The sequence below is a fragment of the Lissotriton vulgaris genome, chromosome 1_1 (assembly GCF_964263255.1).
Source record: "Lissotriton vulgaris chromosome 1_1, aLisVul1.2, whole genome shotgun sequence".
Classification (NCBI taxonomy): Eukaryota; Metazoa; Chordata; class Amphibia; order Caudata; family Salamandridae; genus Lissotriton; species Lissotriton vulgaris.
This window is the reverse complement of record NC_141685.1, coordinates 533,133,120-533,150,706: the sequence shown is the minus strand read 5'-3', so window position 1 is coordinate 533,150,706 and position 17,587 is coordinate 533,133,120. Positions and strand designations below refer to the sequence as shown.

Sequence of the window (17,587 nt, the reverse complement as noted above, 5' to 3'; positions counted from 1 at the left end):
CCTTTAGGGGATTGCGGGCACCCATCAGGGCTATTTCAAAGTCCACTGCTGGCGCCCATCTTGACTATTTCATAGCCCTCTACCTGGGCCTACAGAATGATACATGGTAACAATTGTAACTTGGCCAGTTCTCTAGAGCACGCCTACTTAAGAGAGTGGACTTGGTTGTCAAAGAGCTGTTTAAGAATTCTGTCATGGGACTCTTTTAAATGAGAAACCTAAATCAAGCCAGGTCATACTGTGAACCCAATGGGACTATGTGGAGGCTGTACATCAGACTTTTTCTAGGACTGACCCAGATTGTTGTGTGCAGTCTATGTTTTTAGTGCAGACACATCCATTCGAGACTCCAATCTGAGCAGCCCCCCCCCCCCCTTCAAGGGCTGGGATTGCTAAACTCTTGTAATCCAGAGAGAAAGATGCAAGGAATAGTGAGGCTCTTATTCTAAAATCACAGTGATCATCGATTCTTGAAATAGTCTCTTTGGTGGAGAAGAAGCACAAATCTTCTGAAGACACCAAGGATTAATGCTAGCAAATATTAGTTCTACTACATATTCATATTGTATCCAGAATTAATATATCGACACAAGTCGAAAATGCACTTTACGAGTTCTAATGCGTCTTAAGAATGTCTCAAGCAAATGGGAGTAAATTAAACTTCCTTTTGGACACCCAGATAAATAAGAAGCCCCAAAAGGGCCAGATAATAGTTTAGCATGAGTTTCAAGTTGTTAACATCAAGTCTTACATGATTGTCTTACCAGGACCTTGAGTTGCAATACAGTAGAGACAGTGATGAAGTGAAAGGAACATGCATAGATGATCTGGAGAAAGCCTGATCTAGGCTGGAGGTTTTTGAATCATGTAATTAAAAGCCAGAAGGAGTAGAAAATAGTGTGGTGGCAATTGGAGAAAGGCTTGGGATCGCGCCTGACTGGCATTAGTGGCCAGATGAGTGTTAGGTACTTGAAAGTGAATTGAGAAGTGACAGAGGCCCTGATTATTTGAGAACACGACCTTTTTTGAGCCCAAGAACTTTGCTACTGTCTGATCTACTGTCCAGCAAATAAAAAACTTTGGAGTCACCTTAGACTGTGACCTTTCGTTTGCGGCAAACATTTACAAAATCTGGTCCGCCTGCTTCCTTCAGCTCCTTCTCCTCTGGAATATTCTGCCTTTCATTCCTGGGCTACAGACGTCACAGGTGAGTATAGCTTATGTTCTCATGAGCTTGGTTTACTGCAATGCTAGGCCTCCCTGAGTCAAGTATTCAGAAAATTGCAGTGCGGCTGAGCTCTACAAATTCATTCACCTTCTAGAGGCTAGACGACCACCACAGAGGCCTCTGGTTAACCAGCCAGTGCTGCTACAGAGCCTGCGGTTTAGGAGAATGCACTGTGGGAGACCACCCAGTGACATCTTAAGGATTGTGGGCCCCCCCGGCAAGACATATTTGATGCTCCTAGTCCGGAACACCTTTGAATTGTATTTCCTATTTTCTACTCAATTGAAGCATGCGTGGTACCGAATGATTGATAAACCTGCAGACAGTGAATAAACAAACGAATGTATCCACCTGAGATTGTCTAGCTGACATGCTTTGCCAGCAAACACTGTGATTTGGTAGCAGTGTTGCTTGAAACAGGCGAAGCAAAAACTGGCAAAGCCAATAGGTATCGCTTGTAATTTGATGATAGAGTAAATTATTTCAAAAAGCTTTTGTGAAAAAACTAAGCAAAGATGATTGCTTCCTGTATACAGTGCCTCGATGAGATGAAGTATTTAATGCATGATGATTCAGTGAACGTTTCAGCTGCGAAAAAAACCTTCTAGGAGGCTGAATGATACACTAAACGGTCCAATGTCCACTGACTGCATGAAAATACAGAGTAAAAAAGATTCTAGGTGGAGCCGAAGTCCAGTATATAGATATTTTAAGGAATAATATCAACAGGTTAGCAGATGGCTGCAAAGTCACACCAGACCTAAAAAAACAACCCATTGAGATCAGTAGAATGCAAGAGAGAACGCTCTCTCCTGTGCCGGGCCGGAGAGGTCTTTTATTCCACCAGGTATTTCTCCGGTGGGCTGGAGCCCTTGGGGGTCAGTTTGGTACGCCCAGGCCCGCTCCTGTGCCTATGTCACGTTACCCAGCTCCATGAGTTAATTTCAGCAGGCACAGAGAAGCTTCAAGATAGAGAGGGGGTAGGTAGAGAAAGCAGAGGTAGGTAGAGAAAGCGATCAGAAAAGGAGAAGAGAGAGAGAGGAGAGTAGACGAGAGAGCGAATGGATTGATTGAAAGAGAGAGATTGGGGGAGGAGGCGAACGGAGCGGGCTGGTTTAGGCATTTTTTTTAAGGTTGCTTTTAGTTCCCCAGTCACGGCCTCCTTCTGTGACCTCTGCACATGATTTTTTTTAACCTCTGTGCTAGCATCTTGATCTTTCTCTGCATTCATTCGGACAGCTTAGTTCTTATAACTGACCAGCCTGTGGATACGAATTCACCCAGATATCCACCAAACTCTGGATTTCCAGAAAATGTAGCATAGATCTCTAGATTTCTGTCTCTCCCTTATTTATGACTTTCCTTCTTTGCAATTGAGGGCAATGAGCCCTTCGCTCCACATATGTAAGATTAAAAAATCTCTGCAATCTCTTCCATGGTCTACAGAGACGATACCGTTGGCAGTCCCATTCTGGTCACAAAGCTCTCCCAAGGTGTGTTCAGAGATTACACTCAACACAGATGCAAAGCCCTCATGTCAAGTGTGAGACCTCCAAGTACTTGTGACGTTTCAGCCAACAGCACTTTCCACCATTCATTGTAGGACTAGTAGTTACTATTCTGCCAATGGAAGTTTTCAGCTGGAAGTCTCCGCTGCCGAAGTGCTGGTTGTTAACAAGGCAGGTTTGACTTAATGGTGTCGCATCAGGTGAGGTGACTTGTCGGCTATGAAAGTGCCACAGCTCCCGTCTCCATGTTAACACATAGATACACAGCTCCTCTCTTGATAAGTGCTAAAGAACCTCCTGTAAAGACCTCTCTTCTCATCCAAGCACCCTCTTTTCACAGATCTTTGAAACATCTGCATTTTGTAGAGTTTTGAATCCACCCTTGTTGGAAATGTCATGTACAACACATAACACAAAACAGCGTCTCATTAGCCATGGTTGGTTAAGCGGTCATTTGGAGTTATGCGATTCTGAGATTGCTGTGTTATCTGCAGAATTATGGATTTCTGCATAAACTACCAAATACTGCCTAGTTTGCATATTTTACCAAAAATTATTGTTTCTAGCTCAATCAGATCAAAAATTACTAAACAATCCCTTTGTATTAATAGTTGTTAAAATGACAAAATAACGAAATAATATTTGACACCCATTGTGCTGCATTTTACTGCATAATTTACTTGCATTCACCGCCTAATTTTTTAACCCTACAACATCATTTGGTTCTTCACTCCAAGGACCCAGCTCGTAAGTAGCCTGACTATAATTCCAATTTATGAAATCCTCAAATAACAATTTGCCTGATAATGAAATAGGGGATTAGGCAAACATGTGTCCAGAATCCACATTTAAAGTGCTCCATATTGTGCGAATGCCATAGCCAGCTAACAATGATTTTTTTTCTCCATTTGTCTAACAGTGCCCTGCGCTCCTACAAACGTGCAAGCCAGTCCAGACTGCCTAAATGGGACAGTTTCAGTGGCATGGACCCTCAGCATGGGAACCGGGGTCAACATGTATGTGGCAACTCTTGAGTCGGGCAGTCAATACTCAGGCTCCTGCCAATCTCTTGACGATAACTGTACAATAACTGGCGTCCCATGCGGCATTCCGCTCACAATCTATGTTGTCGCCGTTGGCGATCAATGTCAAAGCTTAAGAAGCCAAGAAGTTTATCTCCCCCCAGGTACGTTCTTTAATTTAGTGCTCTGAAGAAAATCATCTGATAAAAGGCCCTTTGATTCAAGTTAACCGGGAAGCATGGCATACAATGTGAGGGAATGCCATGATGTCTTGTGTTGTGCTGTGTTAATTGGGCTTATAAAGGGTGCTAACGGGAGTGACGTGGGGGAGGATGAGGAGGGGGGTGTACAAGGAACTAACAACCAATAGAACAAGAACGTTTTTAGCTTTTTGTACTTACCCTCCAAGGCCTATTGCATTGTGAAAAGGAATATATATTAATTGAGGTAAGTTATGGAAAAAGTTTTAAGAATGCATGGTCACCTGCTGCCTGTGTGATAACACGGTACCTGCCTCATGACAGCAACCTTTCAATACCTATGTTCTTAAGGACAGACAACATGGAACAACAATCAGTGGTAATAAGAAAAACAATGGCATACTGGAACAATGAAGGTATATGTATCATATACCTTGCAACTGCAATATTGTCTCACAGTACTTCCCCTACTCCATATATATTTTTAACTACTTTATTTAAAGTTTTTCAAGGCCAAGAAAGATAATCATTGAACACACAAGGAGGCATGAGTACAAGTAAACCATAGTCTTATATAATCAACATGCATTTGCATTATACATGGAGGTGTTTGTTTATAGGCAGACTGCTTGGGTTTTCTAACTGAAGGTTTTCTCCCAGAGTTGTATCTACAACTAATGCCCTCTAATTCCTAACAAATAATCCTATATTCAGGCTGGTTAGTTCAGGGACTCATAAAAGTTTGAAAGGGAGACCGTATCTTTTTATTCTGAGACATTTTATTTCTGTGAGGGGTTCATCGCATGAATATTCGACACCTTGTTCCACCATAACGCCATTGTCGGCAAGTCAGGTCCTCTCCAACAATAAGCCCCAACAGCAAATGAGTCCGTAGTTTTCCAGTAGTTAAGGAGGCGGGATACAGTGCCTCCTCACCCACTAAGCCAACCAGAAATATTTGGGGGGGTGGGAGGGTGGGGTCATAGGTAATTTAATGTTAGTATTGTTTTTGATGATCTAAGCACCTGTTTAAAAAACGATTGCATTTGTGGGGAATCCCATAACATATGGATATATGTCCCTCATGAGTCATATCACCTACAACACGTGTGAACCACCATACATTGTCTTCAAATCGTCAGAGTTAAATACCATTTCTGCATGCTCTTCAATTTTTTACCCTATATTGAAAACAACTAGAGCATTTTACCACCCTCTGTCAAATCGAAGTTATTCATGTTTTTATTCTTTCTTTTTTTCTCTACAACAAGGAAGGTATCCAAATGGCTATTAGAGCATTTTACATCAAAGGGAAGACGCGGGGCAATTATGCGTCACAATATGATATAATATGAGTAAAGCACATATTTACATTATAGAAGGTGTCAAGAAGCAGTTGTGTGTTATACAGGGATATTTGTTTGAGTAGACATTCAGGATCTTAATAATAATATCCAAGTTACTTTCTGTGGAGGGTCAGACATAAGCAATGAGGGAATTATGAAAGAAGAATACAAGATCTTCCGAAATAGAGCCAATTCATTAGCTGTGTGTCACGTTTGTTTCTAATGGAAATAGTATGTCTTGCTGTGACCATTTCTCTCAATAATACAAGTTCACTTTGCTTCCTTATTGTTCCTCCATAGTTCCCTGCATTCCACAAAACGTAAGTGTGCATCTGGTGTGTGGAGCAAGCGCTACAGAAATATCCTGGGGCACTTCTGCAGGAGCAGTTGAGTATCAAGCCACAGTGGTTGCCACCAGCGGACAACTTCACTCCTGCAACACATCGAACACAACATGCACCATCAATGCGCTAGAATGTGGTTATCAGTACAAGGTTACGGTCTCTGCAGTGCATGATATGTGCATAAGTGCAGCCAGCCCACCACAAGATTTTCAGACCGGTAAGTTATAACAAACTGGGAGTCAGCTAGCTAGAATTAAGATAAAGTTAGCATCAGTGGGATCACTATGGTAATATCAGTATCAGTATCATAAACTTTTATTCGATTATAAAATTGCATAATCATAAAAAGTACAGTTTTATAAGACTTCAAGAGTTAATGCATTAAAATACATGTTTATAGGTTAAAAAACAATTTCACGACGAATTTTTGTTACTAGTTTTAAGAAAGTCACTATCATTTTGGCTTCATGCGGATTTTTCGGTGACTGAAGATAAGCAAGAGCAGGATATGTACATCTAAGTCCACTTAGACGAAGAGGGGGAAGGATCCACTTTTTCCTAGCTGCTCTATAGTACTTGCAGAACAGTACAACATGGACAGTTGATTGATTGGAAGCCCCATCACAGGGACAACAAATCAGGTTCCGGGACCAGTTATTCGGTTCTGGAAATGAGACCATTCGGAAAAAGAGGTCGAACCGTAGTCTTGTTAGTAGAAATTTTTCATAGTTCGAGAGAAAAAACAACAAATAGGGCTGCAATAACTTCTCTGATTGTAGTGAGCAAATTTTTTCATTTTGTGTTTTGACTATCTCGGCCTGGTGGCGGAGTTCTCTTAGGTGGCCCATGCAGAGTTCTTTCAGCTTTTTTTTTGAGATGTCCTCTATTGATGGTGGATCAGAAAAGTATTGCTCGCGATCAAGGTCTTGGAGAAGTTTGTGGATGTAATTAAGCCAGGGTATTTTCCTCCAGTGGGCTAGGCCAAGGCATTCTGTGATGAGGGAACGCGTTATGTGACTTTCAGGATTACACCATATGCGGTGCCAGAGCATAAGAGGCTGGCATCGTATGGTGTCTGTCACATAATCCATCCCTAGCTCCCGATGTGCTGCAAAGATCGGGGAGCTTTGGGGAAGGGCTAGAACGTATTTAATAAAAGCGTTCTCCGTTACCTGGAGTTGGTCTATGTTTCCGTAGCCCCAAATGCCTGCTCCATAGGTGGCCACGCTGTGGCATTTTGCGTAGTATATTGTTAGCAATTCCGATGGAGCTGGTTTGCCAAGTTTTCTGGAGAAGGCACTTAGTGCCGACACTGCTCGGCGGAAATTGAGATTTCTAGTTTCGATTGCCTTTCGCCAAGTCATTGTATCATCCACAAGTATACCCAGGTAGGGGTATACCGTTGTTTTTTCCAGCCTGTTTTTGTTGATATACATGGATTTGGAGGATCCATGTTTTGGTCCGATGGTCATTGTAAATGTCTTTTTAATGTTTACTTTTAGTCCCAGGGAATCCATGAATGCCACGTATTTGTTCAGCTGCCGCTGGAGTTGATTAGCTGTCCGGGCCAGGATGACCGAGTCGTCGGCATACAGGAGGATGGGTATTGGGCGGCGTGCTATCTGCGGAAGGTCCTGGCTCCCTTCCAGCATTGCTTGTTCAATTCCATTAGTGTATAAGTTGAACAGGAAGGGAGCCAGTACGCACCCTTGTCTTACTCCTCGTGTTATTTTAAAGGGGCGTGATAGTTCGCCTGCAATGCCGTAACGAACTCGGCCTTCCGCGTTGGTGTAGAGTTCCCTAAGGAAAGCTAATATGGATGGATCCACTCCAAGGTTTATCATGATCTCCCACAGCTTGGCATGCTGCACGCAGTCGAAAGCCGCGCTCAGGTCTACGTAAACCAGATAGATTTTTCCTCCTTTCGCACGGGCATATTTTCCGGCCAGGAGGGTCAGGTTTAAGGCCTGATCCACCGTCCCAAGCCCCTTCTGGAAGCCATATTGCAGGTCTGTGATGATACTGTTCTCCTGGGCCCAAGATTGTAGTCGGTCCAGGAGTAGTCGACCTGCAATCTTGCCCGTGGAATCCAGAAGGGAGATCGGCCGGTAGCACGCGGGATCATTACGATCTCCTTTCTTAAATATTGGTAGGAGGGTGGAGGTAGACCACGATGGAAGAAGTCCAATTTCGGTAACTGCTGTCATTACCCGAGTAATTATTAGTGACCAGTGCTCGCTGTTGTATAAAAACAAGTCCATGGGTACCCCGTCTGGCCCGGGAGCCTTGCCAGTTTTTGACGCTTTAAGAGCCTTTCTAACCTCACTTACAGTAAAGCGTAGGTTAATGGGGTGGAAATTGTTCTCTGCTTGTGCTTGATCTTCGGTTTGAGGGAGGTCGGTTAGTGAGCCAAAGATTTTCGTAAAATGATGAACCCAGTCGTTCTCAGTTATTGCCACATCTAAGTGATGTGGATCTGCGGTATTGTCTAGAAGGGGTGATCTGATGGTCTGCCAGAATGTGGTGCTGTCTTTTTTTAGTGCACTCTCATGTAGTTGACACCATAGATCATGCTTTATCTGGCGCCTTCGTGTTTTCCGGGCATTGTTATACTCTTTCCTTCGATATGAAATTTCTTGGGCGTCTCTGGGTTTCTGTCGGAGGGCTTCTTTAAGGGACGTGAGGGCCTTTCTGCAGTCAGAATCAAACCATCTCTTCGTTGGAGGTTTTGGTTTGTTTGCAGTGTGTTTAAATAGCTCGTCCCTTATTGCTCCTTGAATGTTATGAAAGGAGTTGATAATTAATTCGGGGGAGGCCTCTGCAGACAAGCAGTCTCTTATCCATGGTTGCGTTTTTGCAAGTATCCTTTGTGAGGAAATTTCAGGGTTAATCTTTGACCATTTAATGACATACCCATTCTTCTTCTTTAATGTTAGTGATTGTTGGTCAAGAGAGCTAACTTTCGTTGTAGAGGAACCCGCTTTTCCCATGAGGAGGTTCATGCTCAGGGGGTAGTGGTCACTAATCGGGCTGGACCCTACTTTATAGTTTTTTAGTGATCCTTTGCAGGTATTTGAGGCTAAGATGAAGTCAATAGTTGACATACAACCGCGCCCATGAAAAGTAGGTTGGAATTTCTGAGCCGGGTCAACTAGTTCATTGGCAAAATCTAGGTCCAAGGTAAAGAGAGTTTCGTTGAGCTTGTTTCCAATCGGAGTATGTGCAAAATGTGGGATGGAATTTCCAGATTCAGTCTGTAGACCACAGATTCCACTTTCATGATTTGGGCATATTGTTTGATTAAAATCGCCTCCCCAGATACAGTTTATTGTCATAGTTGAGTTCGCATCTTGTATTGAAGATACGTGTGCTACCATTTCATCAAGGTAGGAGCAGCATTCCAGGGTGCCTGTGTTATTATAATAGTTTATAATTATAAATAGGTTTCTTGATGCTGCCGTCTGATTGGTGAATTGGATGATTTGGTAAGTGGGTGTTTCTTTTGTTAGTTTTACTGTAAGTGGTAAGGTGTTGGAAAAGTAGATCATGAGCCCGCCTTTTGGTCTTCCCATGGTGCTTGGCGTAGCTTTAGTAAAAAATGTCTTGTAGCCCGCTAGGTGGAGGGGGGATGTACACCAAGTCTCTTGTAAACACAAGATTTGGTGAGTCCTTGCTGTATTCAGCCATAGGGGACATGATCTTTTTTCTCTTAGGCCTGCAACGTTCCAGAAGGCTATACCAATGCTCATGACCTCTTTAATTCCCTTGATAGCAGGTATTATCTTGGTGGTGTGAGTTTCAATAATTGTATCAGGCTCGATGTTTATTCTTTGGCTGATATCTGCTTCTGGTAGGTGGGAGCGGATCAAAAATTTATTTAATTGAGGCAATGTTGACTCTGATGTGTAAGGAGACTCTAGTAGTGGAGTCAGATACTTATCAAAAACAGGTTGGTGTACGGAGTCTACGTTATGGTGGTTAGATTTGACAGTAGATGGTCAATCGACCATTTCAAGGCACTCAAAACGATTTTGGGTCGGGAAGCCCTGCCATCCTTCATATGGTTGATAAGGTCTGTCCTGCCAATAGGGTATTTGGCGTTCGACATATCTACCTCTTGGTCCTCCCCTATCTAGATAGTCGCATGGGTACTCCCTCTGGCTCCATGGTGTTTGACACCAAGGGTCCTGATTCCGTAGATCTTTAGAATGATCTTTGGGGTAGTGGTGCCATTCCCATGATGGATAGTTGCGATGTTGTTTCGCTGGGGGATAGAAAAAGGAGAGGTGACGGGCGTCTATTCCCCCTTTTTTATCAAGTTGGGGCCAAGCACAAATGTGATCTACGGTTGCGGGATCTCTACACGTTACGATGATGCAATCACCGCGTATTGTCTTTTTTGTTTTGCCTATCCAGGCTACCCTACGGGCTGTAGTGATCCCTCCCGAGAGATGGGATTCAAGGGGTCTATTTATGCTAAGCCACTGCATGATCTTGTTCTTAAGTGACCATGCAGTTTCTGGGGTGTCGTCTGTTAGCTCGGGTACTCCTGTTAAAACTATTGTGTAGGGGGTGGCTTCCGGAGGCATGTGAGCGGGACGTCTAACTGTGGAAGGTTTTTTCGGCGTGATTTTGGGTGAGTTCTTGGGTGTGTTCTTGGGCGTGTTCTTGGGCATGTTTTGGGAAAGCGATGGGGTCGATGGCTGAGGGTCAGGCTTTTCTGTAGCGGATCTACTAGGGTCTGGTTTAGCTAAAGGACCTGGGGTACTTGCCGTGGCCTTGCCTGCAGTTATTAATTGCTGTACTTTTGGATGGGGTGGTTTCCCCTGCTGGGAAAAAGACGTGTTTACGGTGGATTTGGATGTGGTAGACGGTTGTTTTAGAGTCTTTTGTATTGAAGATGTTGTGTTTGATTGACTGACTGTTTTCTGTGCGTGCGTTTGATTTTGCTTTTTTGGTGGGTGCGAGGTGTTATGTTGACCCCTTACGTCGATCCGAGTATTCGTATCTAGGAGAGTGGCCGAAATTATTGTTAATTGAGCTTCCAGATTTCTAATGCTTAATTGAATAGGCTTTAAATACTGGTAGAGTAAGTCCTTGGTTGTAGTAAGAACTTGTGAAGTAATTCTGCAGGTTTTACATTGCTCCAGTGCGCTATCATTTGAAGTTGCCTTGTGGGGTAGACTTAAGTCAGAGATATGTAATATACTGTTTGAGGTTGAGGGATTTGGATCAGTCATTTTAACTTCCTGACATAGAGAACTGTGTGCTCCTTCATTGGTTGATGGTCGTGTTTTCGGTATTGCCCCTTCTCTCTCGCCTTGCTGGGTTGAGTTATCGATGGATCGGATATCTTCTTCGGTTTGACAACCAGCTAGGTCGGGAGTTGCTTCCAGGTCATCCATTGATATTGAGGGGTCCGACTCTGAGTGAGTGACCGACAGGTCAACTACTGACGGAACGGTGTTTAGATCTGAGACGGGGAGAGTCACAGGAAGAGAACAGTTTTGTGTATTTAAATTAATTGGGGAGGCGGCATTTGCTATTGCGCCTAGTGATGATCGCTTCGCGTTGGCGGTGATAAGATCCATGGAAACTCTCTTCTCCATTAGAGCTATACTTTGGTTTATAGTCTCATGTACCCGAGATATAAATAAGTCAATAGGGCCTGTTACCTGTGCTACCTCCTGGGCGTGTTTGGATTTAGGTTTGGAGGCAGGTTTGGAGGCACTTCTTGTTTTAGGCGGCATAGTTGTATGTTTGTTACTGGGACGGTGTTCAAAGAGAGGTGGCCCGGTCCGGTCTCTATCGGGCACTAACGGGCAACAACGGGCCCGCCCTTGGCCCGGGCTTCGCCCCGGGCTACGTCCCGCGCGCGTCCCGCGACGCGCGTTCCCGGAGTGCTTTATAGGATAGAGGGGATTGTGGGGGTGTGTCACTGGGAGGGGGCGCGGCTCTCACGGGAAGAGGACCAGCTAGAGATGGTGCATGCTGGTCCTCGCAGTCCCGGGTCCGGCGCCTCTCCCTCCTCTGCGGCCACGCGGTGTTTCCGGCGTCCCTGCCGCTTCAGCAACAGCAGGTGAAGGTCAGTTGGCTACTCCTGTAGCTTTCGGCAGTGTTTAAGGCTCCAGCGAGGGACAGACAGCAGCAAAGTTTTTGCGAGTGGCACCCGCGAAGCGGGTGCCGCGAGATGTTATGGGCTTGGCTGGGGGTGTGGCACTGGGAGGGGGCGCGGCTCTCACGGGAAGAGGACCAGCTAGAGATGGTGCATGCTGGTCCTCGCAGTCCCGGGTCCGGCGCCTCTCCCTCCTCTGCGGCCACGCGGTGTTTCCGGCGTCCCTGCCGCTTCAGCAACAGCAGGTGAAGGTCAGTTGGCTACTCCTGTAGCTTTCGGCAGTGTTTAAGGCTCCAGCGAGGGACAGACAGCAGCAAAGTTTTTGCGAGTGGCACCCGCGAAGCGGGTGCCGCGAGATGTTATGGGCTTGGCTGGGGGTGTGGCACTGGGAGGGGGCGCGGCTCTCACGGGAAGAGGACCAGCTAGAGATGGTGCATGCTGGTCCTCGCAGTCCCGGGTCCGGCGCCTCTCCCTCCTCTGCGGCCACGCGGTGTTTCCGGCGTCCCTGCCGCTTCAGCAACAGCAGGTGAAGGTCAGTTGGCTACTCCTGTAGCTTTCGGCAGTGTTTAAGGCTCCAGCGAGGGACAGACAGCAGCAAAGTTTTTGCGACGCGAGATGTTATGGGCTTGGCTGGGGGTGTGGCACTGGGAGGGGGCGCGGCTCTCACGGGAAGAGGACCAGCTAGAGATGGTGCATGCTGGTCCTCGCAGTCCCGGGTCCGGCGCCTCTCCCTCCTCTGCGGCCACGCGGTGTTTCCGGCGTCCCTGCCGCTTCAGCAACAGCAGGTGAAGGTCAGTTGGCTACTCCTGTAGCTTTCGGCAGTGTTTAAGGCTCCAGCGAGGGACAGACAGCAGCAAAGTTTTTGCGAGTGGCACCCGCGAAGCGGGTGCCGCGAGATGTTATGGGCTTGGCTGGGGGTGTGGCACTTGGAGGGGGCGCGGCTCTCATGGGAAGAGGACCAGCTAGAGATGGTGCATGCTGGTCCTCGCAGTCCCGGGTCCGGCGCCTCTCCCTCCTCTGCGGCCACGCGGTGTTTCCGGCGTCCCTGCCGCTTCAGCAACAGCAGGTGAAGGTCAGTTGGCTACTCCTGTAGCTTTCGGCAGTGTTTAAGGCTCCAGCGAGGGACAGACAGCAGCAAAGTTTTTGCGAGTGGCACCCGCGAAGCGGGTGCCGCGAGATGTTATGGGCTTGGCTGGGGGTGTGGCACTGGGAGGGGGCGCGGCTCTCACGGGAAGAGGACCAGCTAGAGATGGTGCATGCTGGTCCTCGCAGTCCCGGGTCCGGCGCCTCTCCCTCCTCTGCGGCCACGCGGTGTTTCCGGCGTCCCTGCCGCTTCAGCAACAGCAGGTGAAGGTCAGTTGGCTACTCCTGTAGCTTTCGGCAGTGTTTAAGGCTCCAGCGAGGGACAGACAGCAGCAAAGTTTTTGCGAGTGTAAGTACTGGTTGGAGTAGGGTCGGAATCTGTAGACTGTCCACGAAGAACTTTCTCTGCTCTAACGGTTCCCTGGAGACGCACCTCAACTTACTATGGTAATATCAATTTTTGGACTACATTACAAATGACACCTTATTTGTTTAGTTTACACCAGGGTCACTGGAATTATGTGAGTCTAAGACCGTGGCATTTTCTGCTTAGTGATGGATTTGTCTAATTTGTCACATAACTTATCAGCCGCTGCATAATTTGCAGATTTTAACAAAAATAATGGGTTGTGGCTCAAACGGATCAACGTTACTGAAAATATAGCTACAGGTATTGACACGCAGTGGAAGTCCCTTTGCAACGGTTTAATGGTCACAATTTACTTGCATTTTGCTGTATTTGGGTATTAAACTGGTACTGATGTAATTAAACCTTTTCTCAGGCAACATTACTATTTAAAAAAAAACTACAAAATGATAATTGAAATCTATCAGAAAAATTCTACATTACACAGTATACTTTACCTCTACTTGCTGCATATTTTAGTCAACCTTTACAACCTGTTACATTATTACTAACCCTGGGCGAAGCACTACCCTACGTTCGTGGAGTTTGCGGAGTTTGCGCAACTTCACACTACGCGAGCTGCACGTAGCACAGTGTGAACACGCGTAGTGCAGCGTAGCGTAGTGCAGCGCTAATTTTTTGCTTGTTCGCGGTCCTGAACTTCATGTTCGCGACCGCGAGCAAGCAAAATTACATCCCGGCGAGATTCTCAACGCGGGGAGGTAAGGTTTCTCATTGTGTGTGGTTGCGCATGCTCGTGACCACTCTCAATGAGAAACTACCAGTTCGCGTTGAGAAAGCTGCAGCTCGAGTAATAATCTACTCGAGCAGCAGAAGACGACAGCTCGCACTGTGCAAGATGCCGTTTTCAATGATTGCACAGTGCGGACAAGCATCCGGCACTGTGCAATCATTGAAAACACATCTTGCACAGTGCGAACATGCTACTACGCAGCTCGCGTAGTGCTACGTGAAGTTTGCGTAGTGCGAAGTGCACTTCGCGTAGCTTCGCGTAGCGCTACTTCGCGAACTACGCCCACCCTTAATTATTACAGTAGCCCTGCTTATAAATTATCAGGCAAATGATGGATAGTCTTAAAAAAAACAATGTCAGAGTCACCCAATCCTCTTGGTCCTTCTCACTTTTGAAAAACTTATAAATGCAAGGTAACGGATGCTTGTCTTTGCTGGGGGTAATGTACTGTCCTAATAATGATGCTTTAAATCCTTAGCTCCCTGCACCCCAGTGGACATAGTCATCGTTGTCGAGGATACAGTCAACACCACCACGCTGTCCTGGTCCGCGTCTACGGGAGCGACACATTATGTTGCATCGGTCGCAGGTCCTGATGGAACAGTCCACTCTTGCAATTCAACAAGCACTTCTTGCAGCATCACAGACCTCCAGTGCGGCCTCACTTTCAGTGCTGCAGTCACAGCCCACGACGACACCTGCCACAGTGCCCCCAGTGTCACAAAGCAATTTCAGACAGGTAGGTATGACAAGAAGCGCAGGCATGTTGTTGATAGCTCACCATCCCTTTAGGGTCAATGAAAACCAAAGAAGATCTACGGATCACAAAGAAGATCTTCGGATCACAAAGAAGATCTTCGGATCACTTTTATCCCTCTATCTTCATTGTTGATCTCTAGTTTACAATAAATTGCCAATGTGCACTTCTACAAACAGGTCAAAGTCTGTTAAATGCGGATATAACCGAAAGGTCACAGGTTTTAATTCTGTTAAGGCCAGCTAGCGTTCCATCCTTTCCGAGGAAGATAATATGTGCATGATTCAGATGATAAAAGTAAAGATTTGTAAAATGTTTATATTATTAAATAGTGTGCAGTCCATTTTATAAATATCTCTTCTGAACACTTCACATCACCAATTGTCATGCATTAGGGGCACATTTGCAAATAATAGAGAGTTTTTCATGGCCCTATGACACTGAACATTTAAACCAGGAGAGGCTTTATGAAGCAAAGCGGACGTAGTGTTATGTTTTTTTTTTACAAAATTCACAACATTTTGGTACCTGGAAGGCTGTCCCAGTTGCTGCTTTGCAGGCTTAACCCATGGAAAGGTTTATGAATTTCTTTTCTACTTTGCCACTGGTCTTTTAAAAAAGCAGAGTTTTCCAGGTACAACAGTACACTGTCAAAATCCAGAGTCTTGGTACATATTCTTTCACCCTTTTAATCTTTAAATGGAAAACATTTTTCTCTGTGGAGTAACCTCTTGCCCTACAACCTCTTGCCGCTGGGCAGTGTTCTGTTTCTACTCACTCTGTAAAGGATTAATTCCATTCTTTGGCTGGATCAAACTTCTGGCTGTTTGCATGGTGGGAAAGAGTTAGTGGTGAGGGAAATAGATGGATGGCAAAAAGCTAACCATTTGTGTCTCTTCACATTTCAAGGTTAAACAAGCCAAAAAATGTCCTTTTCTGAACTCTTACATGGGATTTACTTCAGTATGTTGACAGAGCTTAGTGAAATAATGCACATCAGCACAATGATTTACGAACCCATGGTCATCTTTTTTAATATCCTAAACTCCCAAATGTAGTCATTAGCAAGTGCAAGTAGGCTTGTAAATGGGCCCAAATATTATTGATACCAGGCTTTCATCTGTTCGATTGAGATGAGTTCCTTACGTTCTTTCCACCTTTTTTCTCTCTCCAACATGCAGTTCCTTGTACCCCGATGCCCATTCGGGTACAACTTGACTCTAACTCCGACACAGTCGAACTGACCTGGGATCCATCTCCTGGTGCTGTGAATTATGCTGCAGTAGTAACCGGAGCAAGTGGGGATGTGTTCTCTTGCAATGCCACAACTCTAAACTGCAGTATTAGTGGTCTTCTATGTGGTGAGACGTACTATGCAACCCTCACAGCCATCGGTGCTTCACACAACAGCGATACGAGTGCTCCTGTCGCTTTTGAAACCGGTAAGCAACAAAACATCTGCAATGGGCTTGTGTAGTAGTTAATTCTGCATGGGTAACTAATTAAGCACTGGGAAGTTATGACAATTTTCTTTCTGTATATAATCATGAAGAACAATTGAATACGTGAATATCAGAATTATGGCACATGAATAGTTATATGATTATACGTTTTTATGAGTTTATTTTGAAAATTCAATCTACATATCAGCCAGTAAAGAGGAAAGGTTAAAGAGCATATCCTGCCTCCGCCTCCACTTCTAGACCCTCCAGTGAAGTTTCCAAAAACAGAGAATTGTAAAGCTCTGTCTAGACTTGGAAACTCTTCCCCTTCGCGAACCACCCTAACTTGGGAGTCGGTAGCAATTCAATGGCTTGATACTGGATTTACGGTTGCACACCATAGATCCATCAGGGTGGGAAACAAAATTTGTAAGGGATGACCACAACACACCCCTTTCAAATTGGGATTCGCAATCCTGTTCTAAACCCCTTTCCTGTTTAAGAAAGACTTTTCGATACTGGTGAATTGATTTTATAAATTCAAAAATGCTTCCTAAACTAGCACAAACCTTCTAATTTAGCGAGCGCCAAACCACAACGTTCAGACCAATCACAACGCTGCACTGCAGCGTTGTGATTGGCTGCCTGGGTGTGCTTCCTGTTCCAGCCAGAGTGGGGAACTATGAGGAGAGATGCGGTGAGGAAGCAGCAAGAAGGTAAGTTATTTTCTTTTCTTCAATTTATGCCTGCTTCTCCTGCGTGATCTGTGCCAGCCGTTGCAGTTGAATTCGAAACTCACGCTTGCATTTGTAGCCCTTTATTTCTCAGGCTGCTGCTATCCCACAGTGTACAGACAACCAGTTTCCTTAGCTTTTCTTAATTTATGTTACAGCGTACATCTGTATTAATTGAACAATAGAGAGAAACACCACAAACTACAATGAGATCAAAGGCATTTTTTAACCATCTACTCCATACATTTGGGCCAAGTTTAAATGTTTCTCTATGCGTGGGCACTTACATTTGTGTTTATTCAAGAATAGAAGTTAGTGGCCATGAAAGGTTTCTACTCCCTGGCTATCTAGTTGAAATCCTCTGAAAAGAAGTCCCCCTCCACTCCTCAAGAAAACACAAGGCACATTTTAGCAACAGTCAAATCAACTAGATTTTATGTTTTACCCACGTTTTGTAATTTGGCTTAAATTTAGCTAATCGTGATTTTTTTATTTCAAAACTTCATTTATTCTTAACACAACAAACAAAAATCAGTCACATTGTGATGGTGAAAAAACAGTCTACATTGCTCGAGGCAGGCCCAAGAAATGGGGGAGGGTGTGGAATCAGTGGAACCAGTATCTGGTCAGGATTTTTATCTACGTATT

At 45.1% G+C, this 17,587-nt stretch overlaps 1 protein-coding gene across 1 annotated transcript in view; it reads left to right on the top strand.

Annotated features, from left to right (window-relative positions):
- LOC147747432 (uncharacterized) overlaps positions 1–17,587 on the top strand; it is a 342,871-nt gene that overhangs the window by 79,938 nt on the left and 245,346 nt on the right. The window contains exons 11-14 of the mRNA XM_086953898.1: positions 3,656–3,922; positions 5,605–5,865; positions 14,485–14,745; positions 15,945–16,205. Of these exons, the coding sequence (XP_086810024.1) occupies positions 3,656–3,922; positions 5,605–5,865; positions 14,485–14,745; positions 15,945–16,205 (1,050 nt within the window). The remainder of the gene's footprint in view (positions 1–3,655; positions 3,923–5,604; positions 5,866–14,484; positions 14,746–15,944; positions 16,206–17,587) is intronic.